Source organism: Urocampus carinirostris, chromosome 16 (genome assembly GCF_059441175.1).
Source record: "Urocampus carinirostris isolate Australia breed hairy pipefish chromosome 16, RoL_Ucar_1.0, whole genome shotgun sequence".
Taxonomy (NCBI): domain Eukaryota; kingdom Metazoa; phylum Chordata; class Actinopteri; order Syngnathiformes; family Syngnathidae; genus Urocampus; species Urocampus carinirostris.
Window position 1 is genome coordinate 2,219,317 of NC_142364.1, and position 27,271 is coordinate 2,246,587.

General features: G+C 44.3%; 1 protein-coding gene across 1 annotated transcript in view; it reads left to right on the forward strand.

Moving 5' to 3' along the window:
* The window catches only part of mmp17a (matrix metallopeptidase 17a), a 57,183-nt gene that overhangs the window by 7,474 nt on the left and 22,438 nt on the right, over window positions 1-27,271 (forward strand). The window contains exons 2-3 of the mRNA XM_088320170.1: window positions 19,685-19,817; window positions 21,814-21,949. Of these exons, the coding sequence (XP_088176296.1) occupies window positions 19,685-19,817; window positions 21,814-21,949 (269 nt within the window). The remainder of the gene's footprint in view (window positions 1-19,684; window positions 19,818-21,813; window positions 21,950-27,271) is intronic.

Here is a 27,271-nt window from a genome sequence, read left to right on the forward strand (position 1 = left end):
GACACGGTAACCTATTACCTCCACAATTTACGGCCGTGGCTGGCAGATATCCGTTTATTTCAGCAGATGCTCCATCTTTAAATCAATTGCCGCAGCGTGCGGCAGCCGGGCAGTACGTACGACCATTTTGCCACTCATCCGGCACACCGATCTAGTACTTCCACCGCGGCCAGCCATTTTTTTCCAGCAGATGCCAATTTTTTCGAATCGAGGCTGATTTTTTAAGTCGATGTCTGTCGTTGCAGCGGCCCGGCAACGCGTACGACCCTTTTGGCAGCCGGGCGGCACAGCGATCTATTACCTCCACCTGCACTTACAACTGACGACCGTGACCAATAGATATTCATTTTTTTCAGCAGATGCTCCATCTTTAAAGCAATTTCTGCAGCGTGTAGCAGCCAGACGATACGCAAGACCCTTCTGACACGCATCCGGCACAGCGATCGAGTACGTCCGCCTGTACTTAGGACCGCGGTCCGCCATTTTTTTCCCAGCGGATGCTTATTTTTTGAATCGAGTCTGATTTTTTTAAGGCGATGTCTGTCGCTGCAGCGGCCCGGCAACGCGTACGACCCTTTCGGATGCCGGCCGGCGCGGCAATCTCTGACCTCCGCCCGCACTTAGCCCGGCAAATGCGATTTTTTTTTTCGGCAGACGTTAATCGGAGGGTTTGTATCAAAAACGTTTTGCCCGGCTCGTCATTCGGGTCGTTTGCAATGCCGCCTCGTTTCTTTTGAACCCTAAAACGGCGTCTCCAGACACTCGAATCTTTATCGGCTCATTCGCCGTTTTTGTTCCTGTCCTAATTGTGAGCTGCCAAAAGAATTAGAAGGCAAAGCGTCCGCTGTTCCACAGGACTTAATGATGCGGTCGAAGGACCCCGAAGGTCTCGTTTCATCTCGTCAGCGTTTTGGATATTTTAGGAGCCGGCTAGCTAGAGGGAGCTCGCTAACGTGTCGCTGACCCGTTCTCGCCAGACTCCCGGGTGCTCGTTACCTTTGAGCGAAAAGGAGAACCGGACGGAAACTCGTTAACGTGAATTCCGTCCGCGGCCAAAATCCGAGGATCGGTCGTTTTCGCCACGGGATTTACTCCTCCGGAGAGTCACGTCGAGTTTTTTGGGGACGGATACCGATCGGAATTATTCCATTGTTTTTAAAAAGGGGATAATGGCTATTTGCTGGGCAATGTTATGGTTCCAAAACCTATGGTAAAAGACGACCCAAATCACAAAAGTTTTCTGTGGAGGCTTGTTTTCGCAGTAGTACGCCATTTTAGTTTTCAGCGTGGAAGAAAACCACACTCGTTTTAAACGAAAGAAGAAGAGGGTAGAAGGACACCACACTGTTTTGCGAGTTTTCAGCGTAAAAGAAGACAACACTCGTAGACGAAGACGAAAATACTTTGAAGCGTAGAAGAAGAGTGTAGGAGGAGACAACGCTCGTTTTTTCACGTAAAAGAAGACGATGCTAGTTTTTGACCAAGAAAAAGATAACGCCAGTTTTCGGTTTCGAAGAAGACGACGCTAGTTTTCGACGTAGAATAAGACAACGCTAGTTATTGACATAGAAGAAGACGACGCTAGTTTTCGGTGATGTTGGAGACAACGCTAGTTTTTGACGTAGAGGAAGACAACGCTAGTTTTTGACGTAAAATAAGACAACGCTAGTTTTCGACATAGGAGAAGACGACGCTAGTTTTCGGCGTAGAAGAAGACAACACTAGTTTTCGGTGATGTTGGAGACAACGCTAGTTTTTGACATAAAGGAAGAAAAAGCTAGTTTTCGACGTAGAATAAGACGACGCTAGTTATTGACATAGAAGAAGACGACGCTAGTTTTCGGTGATGTTGGAGACAACGCTAGTTTTTGTCGTAGAAGAAGACAACGCTAGTTTTTGACGTAAAATAAGACAATGCTAGTTTTCGACATAGGAGAAGACGACGCTAGTTTTCGGTGTAGAAGAAGACAACACTAGTTTTCGGTGATGTTGGAGACAACGCTAGTTTTTGACATAAAGGAAGAAAAAGCTAGTTTTCGACGTAGAATAAGACGACGCTAGTTATTGACATAGAAGAAGACGACGCTAGTTTTCGGTGATGTTGGAGACAACGCTAGTTTTTGTCGTAGAAGAAGACAACGCTAGTTTTTGACGTAAAATAAGACAATGCTAGTTTTCGACATAGGAGAAGACGACGCTAGTTTTCGGTGTAGAAGAAGACAACACTAGTTTTCGGTGATGTTGGAGACAACGCTAGTTTTTGACATAAAGGAAGAAAAAGCTAGTTTTTGACGTAGAATAAGACAACGCGAGTTTTCGACATAGAAGGAGACGACGCTAGTTTTCGCTGTTGAAGAAGGCAATGCTAGTTTTTGTCGTAGAAGAAGACAACGCTAGTTTTTCGGTGTTGAAGAAGACAACACTAGTTTTTCAAGTAGACAAAGATAACGCTAGTTTTCGGTGTCGCAGAAGACAACGCTAGTTTTCGACGTAGAAGAAGACGACGCTAGTTTTCAGTGTAGTAGAGGACGACGCTAGTTTTCGACGTAGAAGAGGACAATGCTAGTTTTCTGTGATTTAGAAGACACTAGTTTTTAAAGTAGAAAAAGACGACGCTAGTTTTCAGTGATGTAGAAGACAATGCTATTTTTCTGTGTAGAAGAAGACAACGCTAGTTTCAGGCATAGTCTTAGCGTAGAGGCAGATGCTAATGTGAACGGTCCATTAAGTCAATACGATATTTCTGCATAGAGGAAGTTTTGAGCTGTCAAAGGCGGCACCGCTACTATATCCTGCGCGACAGGACACCAACGATGCACCTTTTGGAAGTCGTAAAATACACTTTTCAACAAGAAAGCGTGATGCGGTGGAGATGCGGTGAAGTGTCTTGACAGGAGCGGGCAGCCTTCCTCCACGTTCGCTTCTCGTCTCGACGGACGGAAACGACGACAGGAACGAGAACTCCCGAAGCGGCGCGCCAGCTGCTCGCCGGAAAAACAATTCCGTACGTCCGTTTCTCTTCGGCGGGACGGAATGACTTTGGGAACGAGGGAGGCCGACACGCTTATTAAAGGATGATTAACGGCCAATCTGCCCTTTTTCGTTTGTTTGTTTTTTTTCAAATACGCTTCTGTCGGATTTAAAACCCCTAGTGCGCGACAAAGCCGTTTTATTTCTTTCTTTTTATGACGTCCTTAAAGGGACATTGTGTAGTCGCGCTTCCTAGTTGTGAAAAAAAAAACAGCATTTTTTATTTCTTTGCATCCGCCCGCTAACTCTTCTCAACCACGTAGAGTCATGTTAAGTTTGTGCGATAAAATAAATTATTATTTTGGTACTGTATTTCATGGCAACGGGTCCCGAGGCTCACAGTAATGCAGAAACATGATAACCATGGAAACAAAACCCGCAATTTTCAAGAAATGCGATAAAGGCACACGAATCACTATCTTACGTTTCACGGCCGTAACCCATCAAGGATTGGGACGAATACCAAAAGTAAGGGCACGACGATTGTTCAAAGCCAAATCTTTAAAATCTTCATGAAAATCTATATTTGAATACATTTTAATCTGGTTTCTCCGACCCCCATCCTGCATCCATCCACGAACTCCACTGGACCACTTCATGTCATGTCAAGTTTTTCTGAAAAAAAACACTGTATTATTTGCAGTGCATTTAGTGAAAACGGGTCCCGAGGCTTGCAGTGATGCAAAAGGTAGAAGCAAAATATGATAACCATAGAAATGAAGCTCACAATAAAAAAATGCACAAAAAGGTACACCGGTTTCTTGATCATATCCAATCAAGATGAAGACTATTAATACAAGCAAGAAAATCTTTTAAGGGCATGACCGTCATGGTCAAGCGATCAATTGTCTATTCAGGGTTCTTTGACTTGTTTTCACTGTTACATTCTCTAGCCACTAAGGTAGCCAGTTGGCTGGATGTTAGGCTTCACCACAAGCTGGTGCTATTATTGTTAGGTTCTGCTTGTCTGTCCTCCTGTGTCACTCGCCTTTCACAACTGGCCATGCGAGCAAATATGACAGAGTCCTGTCATTCTGGTATTTCCCACTTGTTTCCCCTCTGTTTTCTTCTCTAGCCACTCATATTAACATTTCTGCTGCAGGCGGTGACTGGCCGCTATTATTATTATTTCACAGCTCCTCTTATGTACTGTAGTCTCACTCGCCTTCCAAAGCTTGTCATGCGAGTTAATGTCGCAGAGTCCCTTGATTCTGACAACTTTGGCTTTTTTTCCACCGTTTCCTTCTGTAGTCACTTGCCTGCTGTTTAAATGCAGCGAGCTGCTGTAATTATTGTTTGCTGCTGCGCATTCGTGTTTCTGGTTCACTCCTCTTCCACAGCTGCTCATGTAAGCGAATGTCGCTGAGCATTGTGATTATGGCATCTTTGACTTTTTTTTTACCCCCAATGTTTCCTTCTCTAGCCACTCATGCTAGACACCTGATTGCAAGGCCACAGTTTACCACCAACTGCTGTTGTTGTTAACTGCTCCTTGTCTGTCCACAGCTTGTCATGCAAATGTTGCTGAGTTCTGTGATACTGGGTGGATTTTTTTTTACTGTTTCCTTCTCCAGCCACTTATGGCTGCAGACCGACTAGCCGCTAAAGTTATCTGCTTTAATTGTCAACTCCCTCAAAAGAAATAAAAAGCGTGCGTTTTTAAGACTTGAGTGATTAAGAGCGCTCCAAATAAACAGGAGTTGACAATTGCCATCGTTCTAACTTGTCTTTGTTTTCCCGTCTTCACACACATTTAGCCTCAAGCGCAGCAAAACTTTCAGCACCTGCTCCAGAAAAGTCTTCTTTAAAAAAAAATGGCCGTCAAAACAAAGCCAACGCGAGTCTTCTTTAGAGTGGATCGCAGCCGCGGGCTGAAAAAAGAACACAAACCCCGCCAGCCGCCGTCACATCACACTACTTATATCTGACAAAGACGAATGGCGGGGGGGGAAAACACATTTGCATACATTTTTGTGTGTAAGCGCGCCCAAGAAAAAAATAGTACTCGCGAGAATCTTCCCTCTAAACTGCGCGATTGTGCACTACCCAGAGCTTTTCCGCGCACAAGAAAAACGAGCCAGCTCGCAAAAATCAGGGCTCCAAATTGCTCATTAAGAAGCCAATGAAGTCAGTTACCGTGCGTGAAGGTCAAAATACACAGGTTCCCCTGACGCTGTGTACTAAATGCGATGTTTTGAAGTCAAGGTCGAAGTAGAACCAAGTCGAGTAAAGTCAGTAGAGTTTTTCGAGAACCGGCTTCTTTGGCTCGGCTCACTAAAAAGAACCGGCTCTTTCGGGTCCCAAACGGCTCTTCGGGTTGTTTTTGCTTCTTTCATCCCTACACGACCAAATATCATGTCAAATTGTGCACAAAATGACTTAAAAGAAGGGGGGGAAATAGAACAAAAAAGAAAAAAATACCAACATGAAAAAGTAGTGAAAAGCTGAGAAAAAAAACAAAACAAAAGGAGAGAAAAAAAGAGCAGGAAAAATTCAGAAGAATAAAGGGAAAAAGGTAATAGAGAACAAAAAAGCAAGAAAAAAGTAACAGCTCCCTGCGGGGATGAATAAAAGTGTCTTGCAACTAATGCAAGCAGCCGCCGACTCGATTTTCCCCCGAAGGCGAAGTCGTCCGCGGTGTATGCTGGGATTTATATACCGGTGTTTCATTGGCTAACCAATGTGTCAATCAGCATTTGAATCGATCGCTATTGGCTAAAGTTATTCGGAGGTAAAGGGGGCGGATCCTTTTTATCATTTACAGGCTGGCATAGGCTAAAGGGGCAAAACAAAGCCTGCAATTGGCCGAAAAAGATGAATGTGAATAGCATGTTAGGTAGAACTACGGCATAGAGGAAACATGTTTTACCATTCTGTATTTGTAAATATTCTACTCTCCTGGATTGACTACACTCACGGATAGAAGAGGACCACGGTTGCACATTATTATTGAACGCAACGACTTCGGTGAGCTACTCCGGCTATATATTTTCCCAGTATCTTGTTTCAGAGTGATCTCGATGTTTCTGTGATGGGTCTTTTTTTAAATTCAACTCAATTCCGAGTGTTTATTGTCATATGCACAGTAAAGTTGCCAGCGAAAAAGAAAAAAGAAACTAAGGAAGGGTTGGCATTTCTTGAATCCCAAGACTTGAACCTTCCGAATGATATTCGGAACGATGCATTTGAGTGACATGGTACGGACACCGCATCCGCACGTGTCTACGACACGTATTTGCGTCTTTGCAAGCTTTGGGAATGTTAATAAGTTGGACTGAACTATCTGACTGTTTTGTCCACGTTCCCATTGTAGCGCCTTATCATCCGGTGCGCCTTATGTATGGAAGATATAGGACCAAAAGCTATTTTTTGGGGGTGCACCCTATAACCCGGTGCGCCCTATCGTGCGGAAAATACGGTAAACACAATGAGATTTTTTTGAAAAGGAATTTTTTAAAAAGGAGAAAAAAAGAAGGAAAAAGTTTGTGTTGCATTCAAATCATTTGCAATGATATCAAGTGAATCGTGTTGCCAACATTTTACTTCCACTCAAAAATGTGATTAAATACAGTTGTGTATGGTGCAAGCGACTCAATAAGCCCCCCAAAATGTGAGTATTATGCGACAAAAGATACCAGAAATAAAAGAAATGGAAATCTTGAAAGAATCTTAAAATCAAATGACGTTTGTAGCCAATCGTACATGAGTCAATTCTTTCAAAAGTGAAAAATCATTTTGCATTGCCGGAAACTCAGCAAAATGTAACGCGATGTCAAATTTTGCACATGTTTGATAATGATTTAGTTGCCACACTTGGGATCGCTGTTGCTCACTGTCTTTTCGAGCGTTGCTCACCCACTTTGCGTGAACGCTCAGACCCCTAAGGAAAATGTATGGGTCCTTCCCCCCTCCCCAGAACAGGCGACAGAAGTGTTGGCGGGATATCCTTCTCTACGCCGGGACGGGATTTAAACATTTCCTTCGGCGTCCTTTGGTGGTGGGGTCATTCTGCGGTGGGTCGGGATCTCTTTGCTTTTAAGAGAGAAAACGCGTTTCATTTTCTGCAACTGAAAGCTACACTAGTATTTTTTTTTTTACATTTTGTGCAGTTATATATATTGGACATTTTTAAGAATGTCTTTAAAATGAGTCTTTTGTACATTTATTTGGATCGAAATGTAGACATTTCCATATTTTATCAAACAAAAAAACCGAGAGCTTAGCGCCGGTGCGAGAGCGGCAGAGCCCAATTAATAATTCAAGGGGAAGGGAGGTATACCTCCACCTGAGCGGCCGAGGGAAAGGATTATCTGGAAGGACGACGACACACTTGAGGTTCCCGCGCAGGATCAGAAAAGAAATGTCAGGCCGCTTGGCGGAATTCTGCCTGAAGGCTGAGTCATAGCCTCAGAATTCCCCATTCAAAGTCTGCCGTCTTTTGTGAGTTCACTCCTTAAAGGTGCAGTGCATCCTTCAAAAGTTGAAATTAGAATATCTTCTCTAGTACGCAACTGTTAACAATGACCGACCGAACCCTCGTCGCTGTCTGCTTTTATAAATCCATTATCAGAGCTGTTTGGGGTAAAAAACGTGAGGAATAGGGGATCAGAGTGGCATCACGCTTGTACCTTCAGTTTCTTTTGTTTTATTTTGATTTGTCTGTATTGCATGGAAATGGTGAAAGTCAGAAGAGGCCTTCTTAAGTACAGTCCAAAGGCCGACACAAACCCCAAGAAAGATGAAAAAGGAAGAGTTTATCATGAACGACCTGGTATTGATATATGTATAGATTATATAGATTAAAAATAAAATCCCCTCACCTTGAGAGGGTGGTGTCTGTATCCTCCTCAGACTGGAGTCCTCTAGTAGAGGCCTGAGAGTTTGAGGGTTCTGCGCAGTATCTAAGATGTCCCTAGGACTGAGCTCTTCTGGACTGAGCTTCCAGATGATGTTGGAGACACTCTTCCAGTTTGGGGGTTACTGCCCACCTCTCTTTTTCATTCTTTTGTTCTTTCTTTCTTTCTTTTGTTTTTTCGTTTGTTTTCTCTTTCTCTCTTTCTCTTTCTTTCTCTCTCTCTGTGAGATATTAATTTGTCTCCGTATAAATCACGCAGAGCAGCATTTAGGTATAAATACACGCATACTTAGATGTTTGTTTGTGTGCATGTTTCGGTGTGTTTATGTACTCGTGTACTTGCGTGCCTTGATGTCTCTGTTGTGTTTGTGAGATTCTGTGTGTCTTTTGTGAGTTGGCCTTTATATTTACATATTTCACACGTATTTGCATATGTTTTTTTAAATGTGTGAGTTTGTCTGGATGTGTCTTTTCCTGTTTTTTGTTTGTGTTTTGAGTCTGCGTGGGCGCGTACGTGTTTTCCTGCGTTTCTGTCCGTTTTTGGGCCGAAGCGCAGGGACGGCGGGCGTCCCTTACTCGATCCTCGCGTTTGCGCCAGGGGTTCGCGGCCACCCGGCGAGACGGAGCTCTTCGAAGAGCGTCCGGACGCGGGATTCCCCGAAGACGGAGCGCACCGCCCTCCTTCTTTTCAAACCGCTCTCCGTCCGCAAAGGCCCAACGGAATCCGGCAGTTTCCTTCGATTTCCAAAGCGTCTCCCCGATCGATTCGGAGAGAGGGTCCGCTCGGGCGAGGAGAACAATGCAGAAAGAACCGCCCCGCGGATCCGGGAGGTCATTATAGGAGATTGCACGGAGGTCGGGCGGTTATACGAGCGGCGCCTTCAATTAAGATTCATTTTATGACTTTACAAAATGGACGGCCGCGAGCATCCGTCCGATCGGTGCTTAAGGACGATGCGCCGTTTCCGTCGTCGCGTTTATTCATCAGGGCCGCCGCTTGAAAATGCTTCGATCGTCACGTTGTGTCCGTAGGGATTGAAAAGGGCCGGAATTTGGAATCGTCCTCATATTTCTCGAGTCGTCTGCTTAAAAATGACGCCGACGCTTTCGTTCCGAATGTGTTCTTTTCTGGCGATGAACAACAATTGGCATTAGTTTGTATGGCATTGTCCTTTAAAGTGTTATTGTCCCCTACGGGACGGGTGCATGCTTGACCTAAAGAGGGCACTCTAAAATGTGTATTCGTGCGAGGTAGATTGTAATGGGAAGAACTTCCTGCAACTGAAAATAAACTTCATAGTACCATCATTACTGTTTATATGAGGAGAGATTAGTCTCAAAAACAAATATATTCACAATGAACTCAAGTCCTCGTTTGTCTTGATAAATGGATAATGCTAGATGAAAAATCGCAGATATATTTTTGCTTCTGTTAGGACCAAAACAGAGACAGGACCCACTTGCGTTGCATTTCTCACAAGTTTTATTGGAAGAAAGAGAAAGGGTGGCGCCCACGATCCGGTGGTCGCCGGACGCAGGAAGCAGGTCGCTCTGAACGCGGAAGTGGATCTTCCGTGACGAGCGATGGCGGTGTCGGCAACGGGTCAGTCGTCGGGACAGGAGAGCAAAAACGTGATCGGGGTCGGGTGCGCGTCGTAAAGCCAGGAAAGGAGAGTAAACGTTGTCGGGGACAAAAAGAGGTTGAAGGACGGGAGAGTAGACGTGGTCAGGATCAAAAACGGGTCGAAGCCAGGGGGACAGACGGGAGCAAAAACAGGTGGTAGTCAGGGTCGAAAAAGGCTTGCCTAGTCTAAACTGAGGTTCGCAGACGGACTGACAACAGGGGACGGACGGGAGTGGGTTTAAGTAGGGTCAGAAAGTCCAAGGCAGGTGGCGCCAAACGAGCGGGCACATGTGATGCATATCGCTAATCGTGACAGCTTCTGCAAGATACATGATTCATAAGGGATTTCTTTGTTTTCCGGTACTGGAGAAATTCGAACATTTTCTTTGAAAGTCCTTCAAAAGTGCTTGCATTCGGCCATGAAAAGGTGAATGAGACAAATTTTGGTCCACTTTTTCTCCCTTTTTTTTTTCATCTATCCTGCGGCAGTGAGAGCACCGAATTCTAACTCATGGTATGGATACCAGTGGCATCGGTACAGATTACGTATGAAAAGGCAGTCGATTTGGTCTCACTATCGCACTATTTTTACTCGTGCTACCACGGACGAACGTTTATTTCCTCAGCTCAAACTTTGCCGCTGGATGTAACGGAAAACAGACCGGGATCCCGGCAGTGAGAGCTCTGAATTCTAACCACTGATTTATGAGTCAGTGGCTTTTTGTAGATATGCCATACAAAAAGGCCTTCGATTTTATCTCACTATCACTATTTTCAGTCATGGTACCAGAAACTCATTTTAATTTGGTTGTGCTTTGGAAATGACCATGAATTATAATCAGTTCGATTTTAAGCATCGGACGTGGACATTTATTGCACATCTGTTATGAATGAGTTTGTTTTCCCACTAGTAATACAGCATGTCCTATTCATGCCAATGCTAACAGTGAAGGCTGTTTTGAACCGATATGGATGATGTTAATATTCAAAGTGGTTTTGGTCTGGGAGAGTGAAGTGTCTTTCCAGGAAAAATGACGAGTCAGATGTGTTTGCCTGTTTCACATCTAGGGCAACACAGTTAGGTTGTAAAAGATGGTGTAGATCATCAATGTTGTTCCTGTCTGGGAGAGTGAAGTGTCTTTCCGGGAAAAAATGACGAGTCGGATTTGTTTGCATGTTTCACATCTAGGGCAACCTGCCTGCCTGTAAAAGATGGTCATCGATGTCGTTCCTGTAAAAGATGGTGTAGATCAATAATGTCGTTCCTGTCCGGGAGAGTGGATTGTCTTTCTAGAAAAAAGTGCCGAGTCAGCTTTCGTGCCATTTTTCATACTTAGGGTAAACTACTGGACCCCGTGGTGGTTGTATCTTAAACTCTTTTCCCTTTTCTCTGGTGGACAAACACAAATGGCTTCGATCGCAAGTGATATAAAAAAAAAAGGTCAGGTCGGCAATTTGTGATTTTATTTGCGAGCCCATTAAATGTGTTTTGCTGCTTCACAAAGGTGAGAGTTTGTCACAGCGGTTCAAGAGTCCGACCGGGTCCAAATTTGCCCACCGCTTCGTATTCATCCGGAACGTTCCCTCCTCGCTTGTCAGCCGATATTTGCAGGGGCTTCTTTTTGCTTTTTATTGAAGCTCGACTGGGGGGGGGGTGTCCCCGGTGTCCCCGGTGTCCCCGGTGTCCCCGGCGTCCCCTCGGGCCTGGTGTCGCTTACGTGGCATTTCTCTGGGTTGTTTTTCCTCTTTTCTGTTCTCTCTGTCCTTTCCAAAAACGACCTCCACTTTCGTTCCGGTAAAACGGAATTGTCTTCCTTGTCGTCCGTCACAAGATCACGACGAACGTCGTGCGATGACATTCACGTCCGAACGAGAGGAGAGGAATAAAATCAGCAGTTTTCTGTACGGTTCTCCCCGGTTTATCCCCGTTAACTCTTGCAGTGGCGGACGTTTTTGGCCAGTTAACGCATTAAACCCAGGGGTGTCCGGACTTTTCAGAAGGCGGGCCGGATTTGGTTCGCTGAAATGTGCGAGGGCCGACTATTCAGCATGGTGTTATTTGGAACAGTTTTTAAAAAAATCATTGTGAAAAGTTTGCAGGATTTTCATTTGACCTGCCAAGGTCTGGTGAAAAAGCCCGAGCCCGCAGTGATAGGCGACCGGGGATAATGGATTATTGAAAGCAGGGAAAAAAAGAGGCACAAATCTGCTCCCTTGGACCCCGCTCTTAGCAATAGTCGAGGGATAATAGATCGTAGCAAGAGATGGGACAAGATCAGTACACCTCACGACAAAAGCACCTGCTGCCTGTCCCTCTTTCAACAGTATGGGTTTGGGGATAACGGATGGTGGAATCGTTTTTAATCCATGACGCACTGAGGCCACCGAGTACGAAGTAGCGAGGGGTTATGTTACCTTGGCGAGACACTCTTGTCTGCTTGTTTAGGGTGGCGATGGCCCTGGGGATGAAACTGCCACTGTAGCATCTGCTGAAGGGCAGCAAGTCAAAGAGGTGGCGGCCGGGGTGAGAAGAAGTCCTTATAAATGTTGTCGGCAGCAATGTGCTTTAAGAGAACGCTCCGTGATTTTCTAGGCTGCGTTGATGACTCTAAGCTTCTCCTTTGCGCTACTGACGCCGGGAATCGAACGCTGAGCACGGAGCAAACTCCCGGAGGCCGGAAGCGGGGGGACGGATAGAAGCCGTTGCCTCTAAGCCGCCCGGATTAAACCATTCGTTTACCGGCCGCGTTTTAATCCCGCTTGTGGCGAGGGGGCGGGGCTAATCCCGGCATCCGGTCGGACGCGCGATCGGGCCGAGGTCGGATGTCATGGCGGACGGGCGTCACCGATCCCGTCGGGTGAGGCGGGCGTCACAGGAGCCGTCTGCTTTTGCATACGGGTGCTTGAAATCCTTGACGATGCTTGAATCTTACAGTTGTGTTTTCAAGGTTTGAAAAGTGCTTACATTTTGGATAAAACGCTTGAGCATGCTCAGAATTGTTGCCATGTATCTCAGCGGTCTGAACCGATAGACTTTGCGTTGAATACAAAAATAAAGAAAACACGAGGGTTGGCGCTTGAGATCCTTGACGATGCTTGAATCTTACAGTTGCGTTTTCAAGGGTTGAAAAATGCTTCCGTTTTTGGGGCAAGTGCTTGTAAATGCTCGGAATTGTTACCATGTATCTCGGCAGTCTGAACTGATAGGCTTTGCATTGAATACAAAAATAAAACCGGATAAAGGGTTGGAACTTCAGATCCTTGAAAAATCTTTACAGTTGTGTTTGCAAAGCTTGAAAAGTGCTTACATTTAGGGTAAAGTGCTTGTATATGCTCGGAATTGTTGCCCTGTATCTCGGCAGTCTGAACAGATAGACTTTGCATTGAACAAGAAAAGAAATAAAACACAAGGGTTGGCACTTGAGATCCTCGAAAAATCTTGAATTTTAAAGTTGTGTTTTCAAGGTTTGAAAAGTGCCTACATTTCGGGTAAAGTGCTTGTATATGCTCGGAATTGTTGCCATGTATCCTGACAGTCTGAACGGATAGACTTTGCATTGAATACAAAAAGAAATAAAACACAAGAGTTGGCACTCGAGATCCTCGAAAAATTTTGAATTTTACAGTTGTGTTTTCAAGGTTTGAAAAGTGCTCACATTTAGGGTAAAGCGCTTGTATATGCTCGGAATTGTTGCCCTGTATCTCGGCAGTCTGAACAGATAGACTTTGCATTGAACAAGAAAAGAAATAAAACACAAGGGTTGGCACTTGAGATCCTCGAAAAATCTTGAATTTTAAAGTTGTGTTTTCAAGGTTTGAAAAGTGCCTACATTTCGGGTAAAGTGCTTGTATATGCTCGGAATTGTTGCCATGTATCCTGACAGTCTGAACGGATAGACTTTGCATTGAATACAAAAAGAAATAAAACACAAGAGTTGGCACTTGAGATCCTCGAAAAATTTTGAATTTTACAGTTGTGTTTTCAAGGTTTGAAAAGTGCTCACATTTAGGGTAAAGCGCTTGACTATGCTCGGAAATGTTGCCATGTATCTCGACAGTCCGACTCGATAGACAAGGCATCAACCCCTTATGGTTTTGGCAGGGTTAAGAGCTAGAGTTTGGGCTTCAAATAAAGGTTTTGATTTTTAATAGAATAGAGGCTAGGGTTACAAACTAAGGTTTAGGCTCCTTATCAGAATATTACGGTTCTGAAATAGGGTTCTGAATGAGGCTTTAAGCTCCAGATAACAGTTCTTAAACTGAATGAAGGGTTTAGAGCTAGGGTTACAGTTTGAAACAACGTTTGGGCTAGGGTTACAGCTAGGGTTAGGTGTAGGGCTTGGGTAAGGAGATAAGGTTTGGGCTGCAAGCAATTTTAGGCTTCCCAAAAAAGGTTGGGGAGAGAGTTAGGGATTTGAACTCAGGTTTAGGCTCCTGTTCTTTTGATCCGCGCTGGTACTGAAGTAGTTGGAAAATTGGTTTTGATGGTCTTTAAAAAGTGCTTGAATTTGGGTATTGAAAAGGTGTACGAACCCTGATAATTACATATGAGGGACCTGCAACGAATGACAAATATTCCGTTGATTAGCATATCGTTAAAGTCGCTATCGCTTTGTGTCACTCAATTTAGAACAGAACAGAAGTGCTTGTGAATGCTTGAAATTGTTGCCATGTTTCCCAGCGTCTAACTGTATGACCCACGCGGTAAACGAAAGAGATATAGATCAAGACACCGACACGCCTGATCCGGTGGCTTCAATTTACCGTTGCGTTTCCCGTCCCTCTGGTGACTCACGGCAGTTGGCGTGAGTTTCTAAGGCCTTGTCAAGAGAAGCGTTTTTTGTTTTACTAGACTACTGGCGGATTGAGAAATCCCGTCTCGATCTTGTACTAAATCTCAGAATGCCATCCTCTCCGACCTGCCATTTGCATTTAAATGACACAATTGGCCTGGATCCAGACGGCGGCCATCTTATGTGACTGACACTTTCTAAAGGGCAAATTGTCAAGGTCGGAAGAACTGCATTACATCAGTTCCAAAGACATTTTCGACATTGAGCCAGAAACGCGAGAACACAACTTGGAGCTCAAAAACTCCAAATAGGTTTTAAGAAACAACAAGTGAAACACAATCGTTAATTGATAATGACGTCAACATTTTACATTAGATTTACAATTAAAAAAAAAACCTGAAAACTAGGTGTTGCAAAAATACGGGCTTCCTGTTCTAAAGGGAGCATAAGACGACTGCAAAGTAACCCGCACCCGGAGGCTGTCCCTCTAAACGTTCGGCCCAAACGAGGAGAAAACTAATCAGAGAAGCAACTAAGAGGGTCTCATTTGATGACATGCAGGCATGGACAGGTGAGGTGAGACAATCTGTGCAGAAGACAAGAGTTAGCCATACTCTGCACAAATTTGGCCTTTATGAGGAGGAGATTGATTTTGTTTTGGATTTTGACATTTGAAAGTTGTTGGCGTCCTCAGACTCCAGGAGACGAGAAACGTCTCTCCAATATCTTCCCTTTCTATTTTGGTTTCCCGCCACGAAATGACAAGAGTGACATTGACGAGATTTTTTTTTAACCCTTCCTTGTTTTTTTCTTTTCTTTTAAACAATAGATGTGGGGGGGGGGGGGGGGGTTAACAGTGTCACTAAGAATATGGTAACAATACAGAAATAAAAAAAAACTTTTCGACTTTCCAAAGTGCACTTCATTTGGTCGAAAAAGGGAGGGCAGATACCAATATCCAGAGGAAAGAATAGAGCCAAATAGGCTTCTTTCCAAGTAAGATATCCATTCTTACTTAGACATTTGATTACAAATTCTGTAAAGAAGGTCTTTTTTTCAAACGGTAAATGTTCTGCATTTCTAGAGCGCTTTTCAAGTCAATGAAGACGCGCTTTACAATCTGCTTCACACTCACACACCAATAGCGGCCATGCAGCCATGCAAGGTGCCTACCTACTTATCGGGGCATTAGGGATTCAGTGTCTTGCCCGAGGACACTTCAACATATAACACGAAGGAGCCGGGAATCGAACCTGCAACCTCTTGATCCCAAGACGAGCGCTCTACCTCCCGAGCTAATGCCGCCCTATCAAGTCATGTGTATTTGTTTGGCCCTTCATCACAAAGAGTCTCAAAGGGCTGCACAGACTATTGCAAACCACAGACTATGATGACACCATCCCCTGATCTAAAACCGACACGAGGGCAAGGAAAAAGTCAAAAACTTCAAGTCAAGTCAAGTCCTGTTTATTTGTTTGGCCCTTCATCACAAGGAGTCTCAAAGGGCTGCGCAGACCACAGACTATGATGACACCATCCCCTGATCTAAAACCTACACGAGGGCAAGGAAAAAGTCAAAAACCCCAAATCATTCTTTTACTCCAAAATTCATGTCAAACAGATGTCATTTCCAAGTGAAAATGTCATTTTTTTTTCTTGCTGCCCCAAAACCACAAAAAAGGGGGATCTCATTGTGTAAAGTAAGAAACGCCTCCTATCTTTACATTTTGACCAGATCGGCGCGCTATTTTCTCGAAGGAGCAAAATTCTCAAAAGGAGGAGAAAAAGCGTCGGAATCCTATCCTCTTTCCCGATGAATCATCTCGGTGCCGTCCCCTCCTCAAAGTTCAAAGTTGAAAGTTCATCCGGTGTCTTCTCCTCATCCCACTGAAGTGGTACTGTTCTCCTTTTTCCATGCAACAAAAAGCGTTTTGTATTCCCGCGGGGGGGAAGAGTTGCAAACTTCTTCTTCTTTTGGGTTCATGACACCATTTAGCCAGACCCCCGAGGGACCCCCGAAGGACCCCTGGGGGCTATTTCAGGGGAAGGGGTTTCATTTGAGTACCGACATGTCCGTCTGTGTTAACAGGACGAGGGAAGGCCCCTACTCTGGTTGCGGACGGGTGCTTGAAATCCTTGATTCTGAATGCTTTCAAGGGGGTTGAAAAATGCTTGAATTTTGTAAATGCTTGAAATTGTTGCCATGTTCCTAAACAACTCGTTCGATACGTTTTTAGAAGCGTTGTTCCTGAATGCCAAAACGTAAACATACTTTTTTTTTGTGATTTGGAAAAACGAGAGAGAGGTGGAGATAGGTGAGCGCCAGAGGGAAGGCGTGTACTTCACCAGGAGAACTTAACCAAAACGCGAATGCTAAAAGGCACAAGAGAGAATACAAACCTACGGAGACTCAAAGTGACCAAATCACACAGTAGCTCACCAGTCCTTGGTTATTGAGATTTTCTAGGAAAATGACTTTTTTAGTGGCCGACTGAGTCGATTTAACCCTACTTCTACTTTTTTCTCGCTTTCTTTCTCTCTTTCCTCCACCCTATTTCTCAATTTCTCTCTCTTTCTCTCTCCTTAATTCCAATAACCTGGTAACGATATAAAAACAAGAAAGCAAGTAGTACAAGACAAGTAGTTATTTTGGAAACACAACTCAAACAGGGTGCCTTTTTCGCTAATCCGTGACAAAAAGTAGCTCGAAGCGTGAAAAAGCTTGGAAAGCCTTGACTTAGACTTGACTCGGATCCTTAACTAATCCATTATCGCCACCCTGGCTCGAGCTCGGCGGCAGCTCGCTCAAGGTTAAAACGTTTCATGTGCTTCAAATCTGAATCATGGTTTTGGCCCTCAGTGGCAAAATTAAGGGGAAGTTAACGCGTCATTGCTAGCATATCTGCGCTAGCGCCAGAAAAACGAAGAGAGACGAGTTTGTTTGTTTGGCCCTTAATCACAAAAAGTCTCAAAGGGCTGCACAGACGACCATTACTGCATCCCCTGATCTGTAACCTACATCTGGGCTAGGAAAAACTCAAAAACCCCAGCTTGAGGAAATTAAAATAAATTGAGAAGGCTCGAAAAATAGATCGGTCTCTCGTTGCTTAGATCCTACCTCTCGGGTAGGATGCATTGTGCTAAGTATACAGTAATATGAGCTCTGAGCTTTTTAGAGTTACCTGTGGCGTTCAACAGGGCTCAGTACTTGGTCCCCTTCTTTTCAGTATCTATACGCTTCCGCGACATGATTTTTAATCATGTACGTGCATTTATTAAGAAATATGAATCATATGTATCCGTTTTTAAGACCGGTTGGAACCCAGAAATATCATTTGTCAATTTTGAAAACAAAAAAACCCCAAAGATCCAAAAGTTTCAACACCAAAAAATAGGTACAAAAATATCCTTATTGGCATAACCGCGGCTCATTTGGAGCTTCTCCTCCCGTAAACACGTCGTGCGCAATCGGATGACCTTTTCTTTCAAATGAAGACAAAGGAACTCATTTTGTCACGACCAGGACGGAATCGAGACCCGATTGCGTAACGTTTACCACAAGTTTTGGATTTTGACATTTGAAAGTTGTTGGCGTCCTCAGACTCCAGGAGACGAGAGACGTCTCTCCAATATCTTCCCTTTCTATTTTGGTTTCCCGCCACGAAATGACAAGAGTGACATTGACGGGATTTTTTTGTAACTCTTCCTTGTTTTTTTTCTTTTTTTCTTTTACACAATAGATCGGGTGGGGTGGGGGGGGGGGGTGACACCATTTGAACTGTGTCACTAAGAATATGGTAACAGTACAGAAATAAAAAAAACCTTTTCGACTTTCCAAAGTGCACTTCATTCGGCCGAAAAAGGGAGGGCAGATACCAAAATCCAGAGGAAAGAATAGAGCCAAACTAGAAAAATTCCCGCGGCAATTGTAAGAGTTGTGATGGATCTGGCAAATGTCGGTAGAGAACCGGTAGCCTTGAGTTGTTAGCATTATGAGTTAGCATAAAGTTATTAACTCAGAGAGATGAATTTGTCATTTTTTACTTGGTTCTGTGGGGGGACTCGCCACGATCCGGTGCTCGCCGGACGCGAGAAGCACGTCGCTCTCGCCATCGGATTGTGATCCGAATACGGAAGTGGAACTTCTGTAGAGGGCGATGGCGGTGTCAGGGACGGGAAAACAGGTGGATAGCCGGGACAGGAGCGCACAAACCTGGTCAGGGTCAGAAACGGGTCATAATCCGGGACGGGAGAGCAGACGTTGTCGGGATCAAAAAAACAGGTCGTAGCCGGAGACAAACGGGGAGATCGCGAACAGGCAGGTGGAAAAACGGGTGCAAAAACGGGACAAGTCAGGGTCCGAAAGGCTTGCCTTGTGTCAACAGAGGTTCGCAGACAGACTGACCACAGGAGAGTGACAGGACTGGGTTGAAATAGGGACGTGGAGCCAATCAGATAGCCCGCAGGGGCTGGCAACAAATGAGCGGGCACAGGTGATACTAATCGGTAATCATGACACATTTTGTTTTGAACGCCCAGAAAAGGGCATCGTCTTTTGTGGGGTATTGGATTCAATGTTTGAATCATACCAAACAACCACCTGGAAAAAAATGGAACATTTTATTTTCAACCCTGTATCTTTTCCAGTTTCCCTCTCTAGCCACTCCCGTTAGCCTCTTGGCTATGTGGGAGGGGGGCGGGCCTCCAACTACAGCTAACGCTGTCGGATTTGAGTAGTGGATCACACACGTCCTTTTTTAAAATTTTTTACATCTGCAAACAACAGTGTGACAAACGCGCACTGTCAGGAGACTTTGTCGTCTTTCGAGTCCGACACCAGTTAGCGTAAGTCGTTGCCGTTCCAGTGCCTCATCATAGTTGCTTATGGCGCACCGCCAGCTGCTATTATCTTTAGCTGCTCTGCGTTCGTCCAAAAGTGTCACGGAAGCTGACGCTGCCCACGATTCCGACCTCCGGCTCATGTTAGGGTCCGCTTTTCTTCTCTGTTTCCATCTCTAGCCACTCATGGCACGGAGTGTTGTGATCCAGTATAGCAACGTGAGGAAATTCTCTTTTGCTCTTGCAACATTTGACTGGGATTTTTGGTAGCGATACCGGCTTTGACCAACTCCAGCGAGCGTCTCTTTTCAGCCGCTCCCGGTGCATCCAGATGACTGTGTATTTTGTCGTCGCTGCTGGGGATTGACACCGGTTTTCGTGTCCCGTCGCCCTCGAGTATTCCTCTCTGCGAACGAAATCCAATATGGATGTCGGCTTCGAAGCGCTTCTGTTTCGGCTCCGTTCTAAGCTCCGGTGACCTCTTGTGGTGAACGATTGCACGGCGTCGCTTTAACTGAGGATTGTCCCCCGTCTCTTTCACAGGATTGGCTGAGCAAATTCGGCTACTTGCCTCCCCCGGACCCGGTAACGGGGCAGCTCCAGACCAAGGAGGCCCTGAGCAAAGCCATCAAAGCCATGCAGAAGTTCGGAGGACTCCGAGAGACCGGGCTCTTCGGTACGTGACGCCATATTTTTTTTTTTTTCAATGCGAATGCGAACGTCTCCTCTCTGGGGGGGATTTGCGTCCGGGGAATCCAAGACGGTCGGAGAATGAGAAGTGCGCGTGGCGCTCCGCCAAACGCCCCGCCATTAATCAAAGACGTCAAAGATGCCCACTCCGAGCCTCTCTTACAAAATCAAAGGCGGCGCCTTCCCCTGCACCTGAAAAAAGGGGTGAGAAGGAGATCGACGGCGGGGGAAAAGCACTCTCCCGGGGGCCGGACGTGTCGATAAAAAAGAAAGAAATAATGGGAGAAAAAGAGAGAGAGAAAAGAAGGAGAAAGGGAGGAAAATGAGAGAAAGAAAGTAGGAGAAAAAGAGACAGAAATAGAGAGACAAAAAGAGGGGGAGAATGAGAGGAGGAAAGAGAGTCAACTTAACCGCGAGAAGAAAGAGAGAGAGAGAGAAGAAAGATGATAAAGGAAGGAGAAAGGGGTGAAATGAGAGAAAGAAAGGAAGGAGAAAAAGAGACAGAAATAGAGAGGAAAAAAAGAGGGGGAGAAGGAGAGGGGTAAAGAGAGTCAACTAGACAGTGAGAAGAAAAAAAAGAGAGAGAAAAGAAAGATGATAAAAGAAGGAGAATGGGAGGAAAATGAGAGAAGGAAATGAAGGAGAAAAAGAGACAGAAATTGGGAAAGAAAGAGAAAAAAAGAGTGGGGGAGAATGAGAGAATTAAAGGAGTGAACTAGACGGCAAGGAGAAAGAGAGAGAGGAAGAGAGAAAAGAGAGTGATAGGCCTGAGAAGGAAAGAAAATAAGAGAGAAAAAGCTTTACCTCTTCTCGCTCTAATATTCAATGAGCTGACACTATTTGTTTTGAGAGCTTCATGCTTCTCCTCAGAATATCAAGTATTGTGTCTCCTCTACCTCTTTGTGGTGTAAGTGAGCGACTGGTGAGCATGGATATGGATTTTCTCGATGTACAAAATCAAATCATCATTCGTAACCTTGAAAAATTCTGTTTGTCAAGTTGAAATTCAAACCTTTGAGAATGTCTAAGCCAAAATATATCCAAAAACAATTTGGTTCTTGCACCTTTAATTCCATCTCGTATCAATGACGACGAATGCTAAACGACCTGTTTTACTTCAAAAGCGACAGCAAAATGGAATGAGAAGTTCCTCATCTTTATCTCTCTGATAGATCTCACTATGCACAGATTAGTGACACTTTTCTGAGCATCGGCTGTGGAGTCCCTCAAGGGTCTGTGTCGGGACCTTTACTGTTTGAATAAATGTTCTTCTGCAAATTCAAATATTTTCTATTTTCTGACGACGCAACAAAATTAGGCTCAAGTCAACAAGAATTGCCGACAGAAATACAACATGGTAACAGTTAAAGAGACAGTGGTTATAAAGTAGGTTAACGGGAAAATATTGGCTCTAGATACAAAGACATTTCAGGACGCAAAGTCAAAAATACAGTACGCTGTCGTTTACCTTGCAAATCAGTGTGTATGCATGAATCTTGGCATGCTTTTCGTGTCCCCGGTTAAAGATCGAAGGTCAATTAAAATTGTAATTATTTATTTTCTTCTTTGTTATTTTACATGATTATCATTGTGCGACAGTCTAATTTTAACATGTATTTGTTTCATGTTCCGATGCTCTTCTATGTTTTAGTCTTTTTAATGATACTTTTGCAGGTCCTGGAACAGATGATCACTTTTGCATTAAAAAGGCGTTTCGACTTACAAATGTTTCAGGTTACAAAGCTTCTCCCAGAACCAATTCAATTCGGAAGTAGAGCTAGCACTGTATAGTGAAACTCGAATTCCTAGTATTGCCGTACAAAGCAAGTAAGCGCGAACTCCCCAAAAATATTCAACACTCATCGTCTGAAGGGAATCCATGACTTGGAGGTCCGACATCCTCAAACAACACCGAAACAGTTTTTTAGAATCCTTTTTTTTCTCCGGTTTCTTCTTATTATTATTTTTGTTTTGGTCGTCAGACGCGGCCACGTTGGGCCTGATGAAAACTCCTCGATGTTCCCTGCCGGACGTCTTGCCGGCCGACGGCTGGCCACGGCGAAGCAGACGAAGCCCCGACGCTCGAAACAAATGGAACAAGCGCCAGCTCTCTTGGAGGTATCGAACTCTTCTCTCTCTTTTTTTGTTTGTTTTCATTCAGGAATGAACATACAACGGCAGGCCCAGATTTAAACACTAGCACTGAGGCGTTCCACAGCACAAGGGCCCCAATGCAGAAGGCTCTAGAACCTGCCGATTTCTTCTTGGCTCTTGGAGTCACGAGTAGACCGGCGTTGGCCGCCCTCTGGGGCTTCAAAACTTGATTCTGCCCTTGTAGGGTTAGGGGGACGTGTATTTGTGGAAATGTACTACCCTACAATAGTTTATTTATTTATTTATTTTTAAGTATTTTTTTTGCTTTTGGCACTCTGGGACAATGCTTCTGATAACGTGCAGAATCGAATGAGTTTAAAAGAGTCAATATTGAAAATTTTGAAGCGTGACATTGTAGGAATTTGGGAGTTGGATTTTGATCAATAGTTAACTCATTAGTTCATCGAGGTAGGTAACTAGGTAGGTAATGTCATTTTGTCAAGAACCAGAACAGGATCAGGACCCAAACGCGTGACGTTCTCACACAAGCCTTTGATTTTACGGGAAATGGGGAGTCATGCGCGTTAGGCAGCGGTCTGGCGTGGAAAGACGGGAAGCCAGAGACCGACGTGACCGATTCCAATTGCCCGAGTTGATATCGGACGGATGGGGTCGATACCGGACAGGACGGGAAAGACGGGATAGGTAATGAAACGGGATATTGAAAATAAACAGGACATGTTGGTTTAAGATCATGTAATTATGTCATTCTATTCCTGTGCAGTTCTTTGAGACATTTTTGTGATTAAGGGCGTCATCAATAATGGTGACTTGATTTGACTTGAAAAACAAGACGGGAACGAAAACTGGAGAGAATAATAAACGGGACAAAAATAGACGGGAAAAAAAACTGGAAACCGAAATTAAACAGGACAAAATAAATAGGAACAATACCGAACGGGACTGAGTCGAAACCCACGTCTTGCGGGGCAGAGGTTTGTTGTTTGCTGGGCGGAAGAAGTGAGTCAGAGAAGTCAGGCGCGGGAAACAGGTCGCTGAAGTGGGACTTCTGTGGCGAGCGGTGGCGGGAACAGTAAAACGGGTCAGTCGCCAGGACAGAGAGCAAAAACGTGGTCGGGGTCGGAAACGAGCCGAAAGCCAGGAGAGGAGTGTAGACGTGGTCGGGATCCAAAAACGGGTCGAAGTTGGGGAACAGACGGGAGCAAAAAAAAAAAACAGGTGGGAGTCAGGGTGTAAAAAGGCTTGCCTAGAGCAAAGTGAGTAAATCGGTCCAAATCAGACTCGCCCGTGGCTTTGTTTTCGTATTCCTTTTGCAAAATGTCGGATTGGGAGGTTCCGGTCGTCCGCCTGCCGGGGGGAGCCCGACCCTTCGCCTTAAAAGTCGGTCGGAATAAAGGTCCGACCCGAGAAAAGGAGGCAGAACGCGGAAAGCCGATTTTCCGTCCGAAATAGCGTCAGCCGTTCCAGGCGGCGAGCCGGGAGATGCAAATGAGCGCCCCGGGGTTAATTGCTAACTTCCTGGCGTCCGATTTCCACTCGGACAAACTCCGTGACTTAGTCCTGGAAAGCGGCGGGGAGAACATACTCCTCTTTAATAAGACCTCCGTCCGTCTTTATCTTCAAGGTGCTTTCTTCTGGCGGAGGTCGTCGCCAGCTCGAAAAAACATTCGAGGTCCATCGTTCGACAACTCGAGGGGAAATTTCACCTTCCTTTTTTAAAACGAGAGCTAATGTCGTTCGTGCATTGCGTCAACATGAAATCATAAAAGCTTTTAGGTGCTTTGTCTTTCTTCCGGCCCATTTTATATATTTTGATTTAGTGAATCTTTGGTCTTTGTTTTTTTTTTTAAATATGGCTCTTCATCTTTTGGATATTTCACTTCAATGATTTCTTCTGCCATACTTAACATATTGTGCAGAAGTCTGGGGCAATCATTACAAAAGTTCCCTTTTTATCCTCCAAAAACCTGCAATTAGAACCATACACAAGGTAGGATATCCAGATCATACTCATATTTTATTCCTGCAGTCCAAAGGGTTAGATTTAGTCCAATTCTTCACCGCACAACTGCTATTTAAGCTCAACAAAAACAGAGTGCCGGAAAACATCCAAAAATGATTCATTTGGAAAGAGGAAAATGATAACCTTAAAGGGCTGTGGTCAATTCCTAATCCCAAAGGTGAGAACCCCCAGGAAAAGTATGTGTGTGTCTGTGTGCGGAGTCAAACTTTGGAACAATTGACAAGACCAGATCAAACAATGTCCAACCATTGACTTGTTCAAATACAAAAAAACACGACTGGCAGAATACAGAGATGAAGAAAATGGGTGATAGGAGAGATTGGGAATAGTGCGTCTAGAACTATGGTTAACTTTGTTGTTATTGTTGCTATTGTTATATCATAACTCTTATTATTAATACTATTACTATTGTTATGATATCATTGGTGTATTTCATAGGGAAGATGAAGAGGTAGGGAATAGAAGCATTTGCTTCCTACTACCCCTTTTACATATTTTTTTTGTTGCTGAGTTATTGTTTTTGTTCTGTTTTTTATTTTGATATTCGAATAAAGTTTTCATGCATTCATTCATTATTTCTTTTTTATTGGGGGGGGGGGTCTACTAGATCGTTTACAAAATTGTGAGTGTCATCCCTAAATCTACAACTTTTGTGTAGCATTGAGCAATTTTCTTCAATCTGGAAAAGTATTTCCCCTTCTCCTCAGTCTTCTTCGGTGTGAGCAGTAAGAACATGAAAGCGAGGCGCCAACTTAACGAGCGCCATCTATAGCCGGATTCAAATGTTATCGATAATTGAAATGGGAAACTGGGAAAGCGATGCCCGCTCGGCGTCCGTCGAGCACAAATCTAATTTGTGCGAGACAAAAACAACTTCCTGGCTAATTCCGGAAGCGGTAGCTCAGTGCAGCCACCAGGGGGTTTACGTCTACCTTTGGAGTTTCCGTTTTTTTTTTTGAAATCGACCCGGGAACGGATTTTCCAGCCGTCAAGCTGCAGAAACAGGCTTGTTCTTTTGTATATTTTCTCAGCTTGTGACACCAACTGAGGATTTGAATGACTTCAACTCCACGGGGGTCTTGTTCTTTTGTGTAGATGCTCGAATTGTTGCCGTGTTTCTCAACGAGTCTGCTCAAAAATGACACCGACGCTGCTCTCGGGTGGCTTCGCTTTGCCCTGGCATTTCCTCCCTTCTAGTTTGTACGGCATTGTCCCGTGAAGCCACATCGCCCCCTACAGGTCACTGCACTTAAACAGGGCACTACGAAATGTGTATTCGTGCAAGATTACATATCGATGTTGGACATTTATTATGGGCCATGCAGTGGTAAATTCTAATGAGATCCATTATGGGAAGAAATTTGTCTCCACAACAAATATAGTTTGAAAAGGGCTCTGTAAAATACATGCTTCACACTGGATTTTTTTCTTTTTCTGGTACTGGAGAAAATGGAAAATTGGCTTTAAAAGTCTTTAAAAGATGCTTGAATATGGTCTACAAACCCTGTAGATAGTTTTGCTAATTTCGCCCTTTTCTGAAAACCAGCATCTGCTTCATTAACATCAAGGGTGTCCAAACTTTTCAGAAAGCGGGCCAGATTTGGTCGAGTGAAAATGTATGAGGGCCGACGATTCGGCCTCGCATTCTTAAAACAGTTTTTCATGAATTCCTCCTCAGTGAATAGTTTTCAGTGCTTGGTGTTCACAGCAGTGCCGTTAAAACAGCTTCCATTTGCTTCCCCTTTTCACAGTGTGTGTTTACAATGAGGTTTTTGTAGCACGTTTGGGCTGGCACTGCCTCTTGAAATTACTTTTTTTTAAAACAGGGAAAAAGAGGAAAAGGTTTGTGTTGGATTCAAATCATTTCCAATGATATCAAGGGAATCTTGTTGCCAACATTGTACTTCCACTAAAAATGTGATTAAGTACAGTTCTGTATCTTGCCACCGACTCAATAAAAAAAAATGCTAGTATTATGCGACAAAAGATACCAGGAATAAAAGAAATGTAAATCTTGTGAAAAAATTGTAAAAACAAATGACGTTTGTAGGCCGAACAACCTTTGCAATCGTACATGAGTCGATTCATTCAAAAGTGAAAAATAATTTTGCATTGCCAGAAACTCATGATGTCAAGTTTTGGACCTGTTTGATAATGACTTAGTTGCCACACTTGGGATTATGGTTGCTCACTGTTGTTTCAAGCGTTGCTCACCGACTTTGTGTGAACGCTCAGACCCGTAAGGAAAAGGACAGGGAACATTGGCTATAAGCACAATAGACATAGAGGCCTAATCTACCAAGATGGATGTACGATGCTAGCTGGATCAGCATACATGAAGAAGAAAAACCAAACAGCTGGCATAGTATGCAGTCACATCTGCAACCAGTATGGATTAGAAATACCCAGGTGGACCATATCACAGAAGGTGGCTGAGACCAACAGAGCCAAGATCCTGGGGGAGCTCCTGGCTAACCAACTTCACATAGTAGCGCTAAACAAAGAGTAGAGAAGGGTCGTGGTACGAGATGTGGCCATCCAACATCAGAAAGAAGAAACACAAAAAACTGGAGAAGTAGCAAAGGTTGAAAGGGCAGCTGCAACAGATGTGAAAAGTCAAGGCAAGCGTGGTCCCCGCGGTCGTGGGTCCATCAAACGGGAATAGTGTCTCCGACCGATCCCAGGAACAACATCGGAATCCTCGGTCCAGAAGAACTCCTTACTAGGAACGGCTAAGATACTGCTCACGTACTCTGGTAGAGGAACTGAGTTTTAGGACGACGGTCGTTTTAGAGGCTAGTTTTTGGCGGAGAATGAAACAGTGCTGGTTTTCAGAAAAGAAGAGGACACTAGAACAAAAATACATAAGCTTCAGCGCTGTTAGACGGAGACACGAAAGCCTGCGGGAAGCGGAGAGAAGGCGGACTCGCTATCTACTTGAACACAAGGTGGTGTCACCCTGGGCGCAAAGATTTCTATCTGCCGCAGGGACGTCGAACTTTTGGCCTAGCGTGTGACGTCATCCGCTCCGCTCTTGCTAAACGACAACACAGCACCCCGAGGCCATCCTGTTCATCTGTTAATAAACAACAAAAGGCTACTGCTGGAAGTATGAATTTCCCTACAGGGATGAATAAAGTATCTACCTAGACATCTATCTATCTATCTAGACATCTATCTTCTAGACATCTATCTATCTAGACATCTATCTAGCCATCTAGACATCTATCGATCTAGACATCTAGACATCTATCCATCTATCGAGACATCTATCTAGACATCTATCTATCTATAATTGAGTA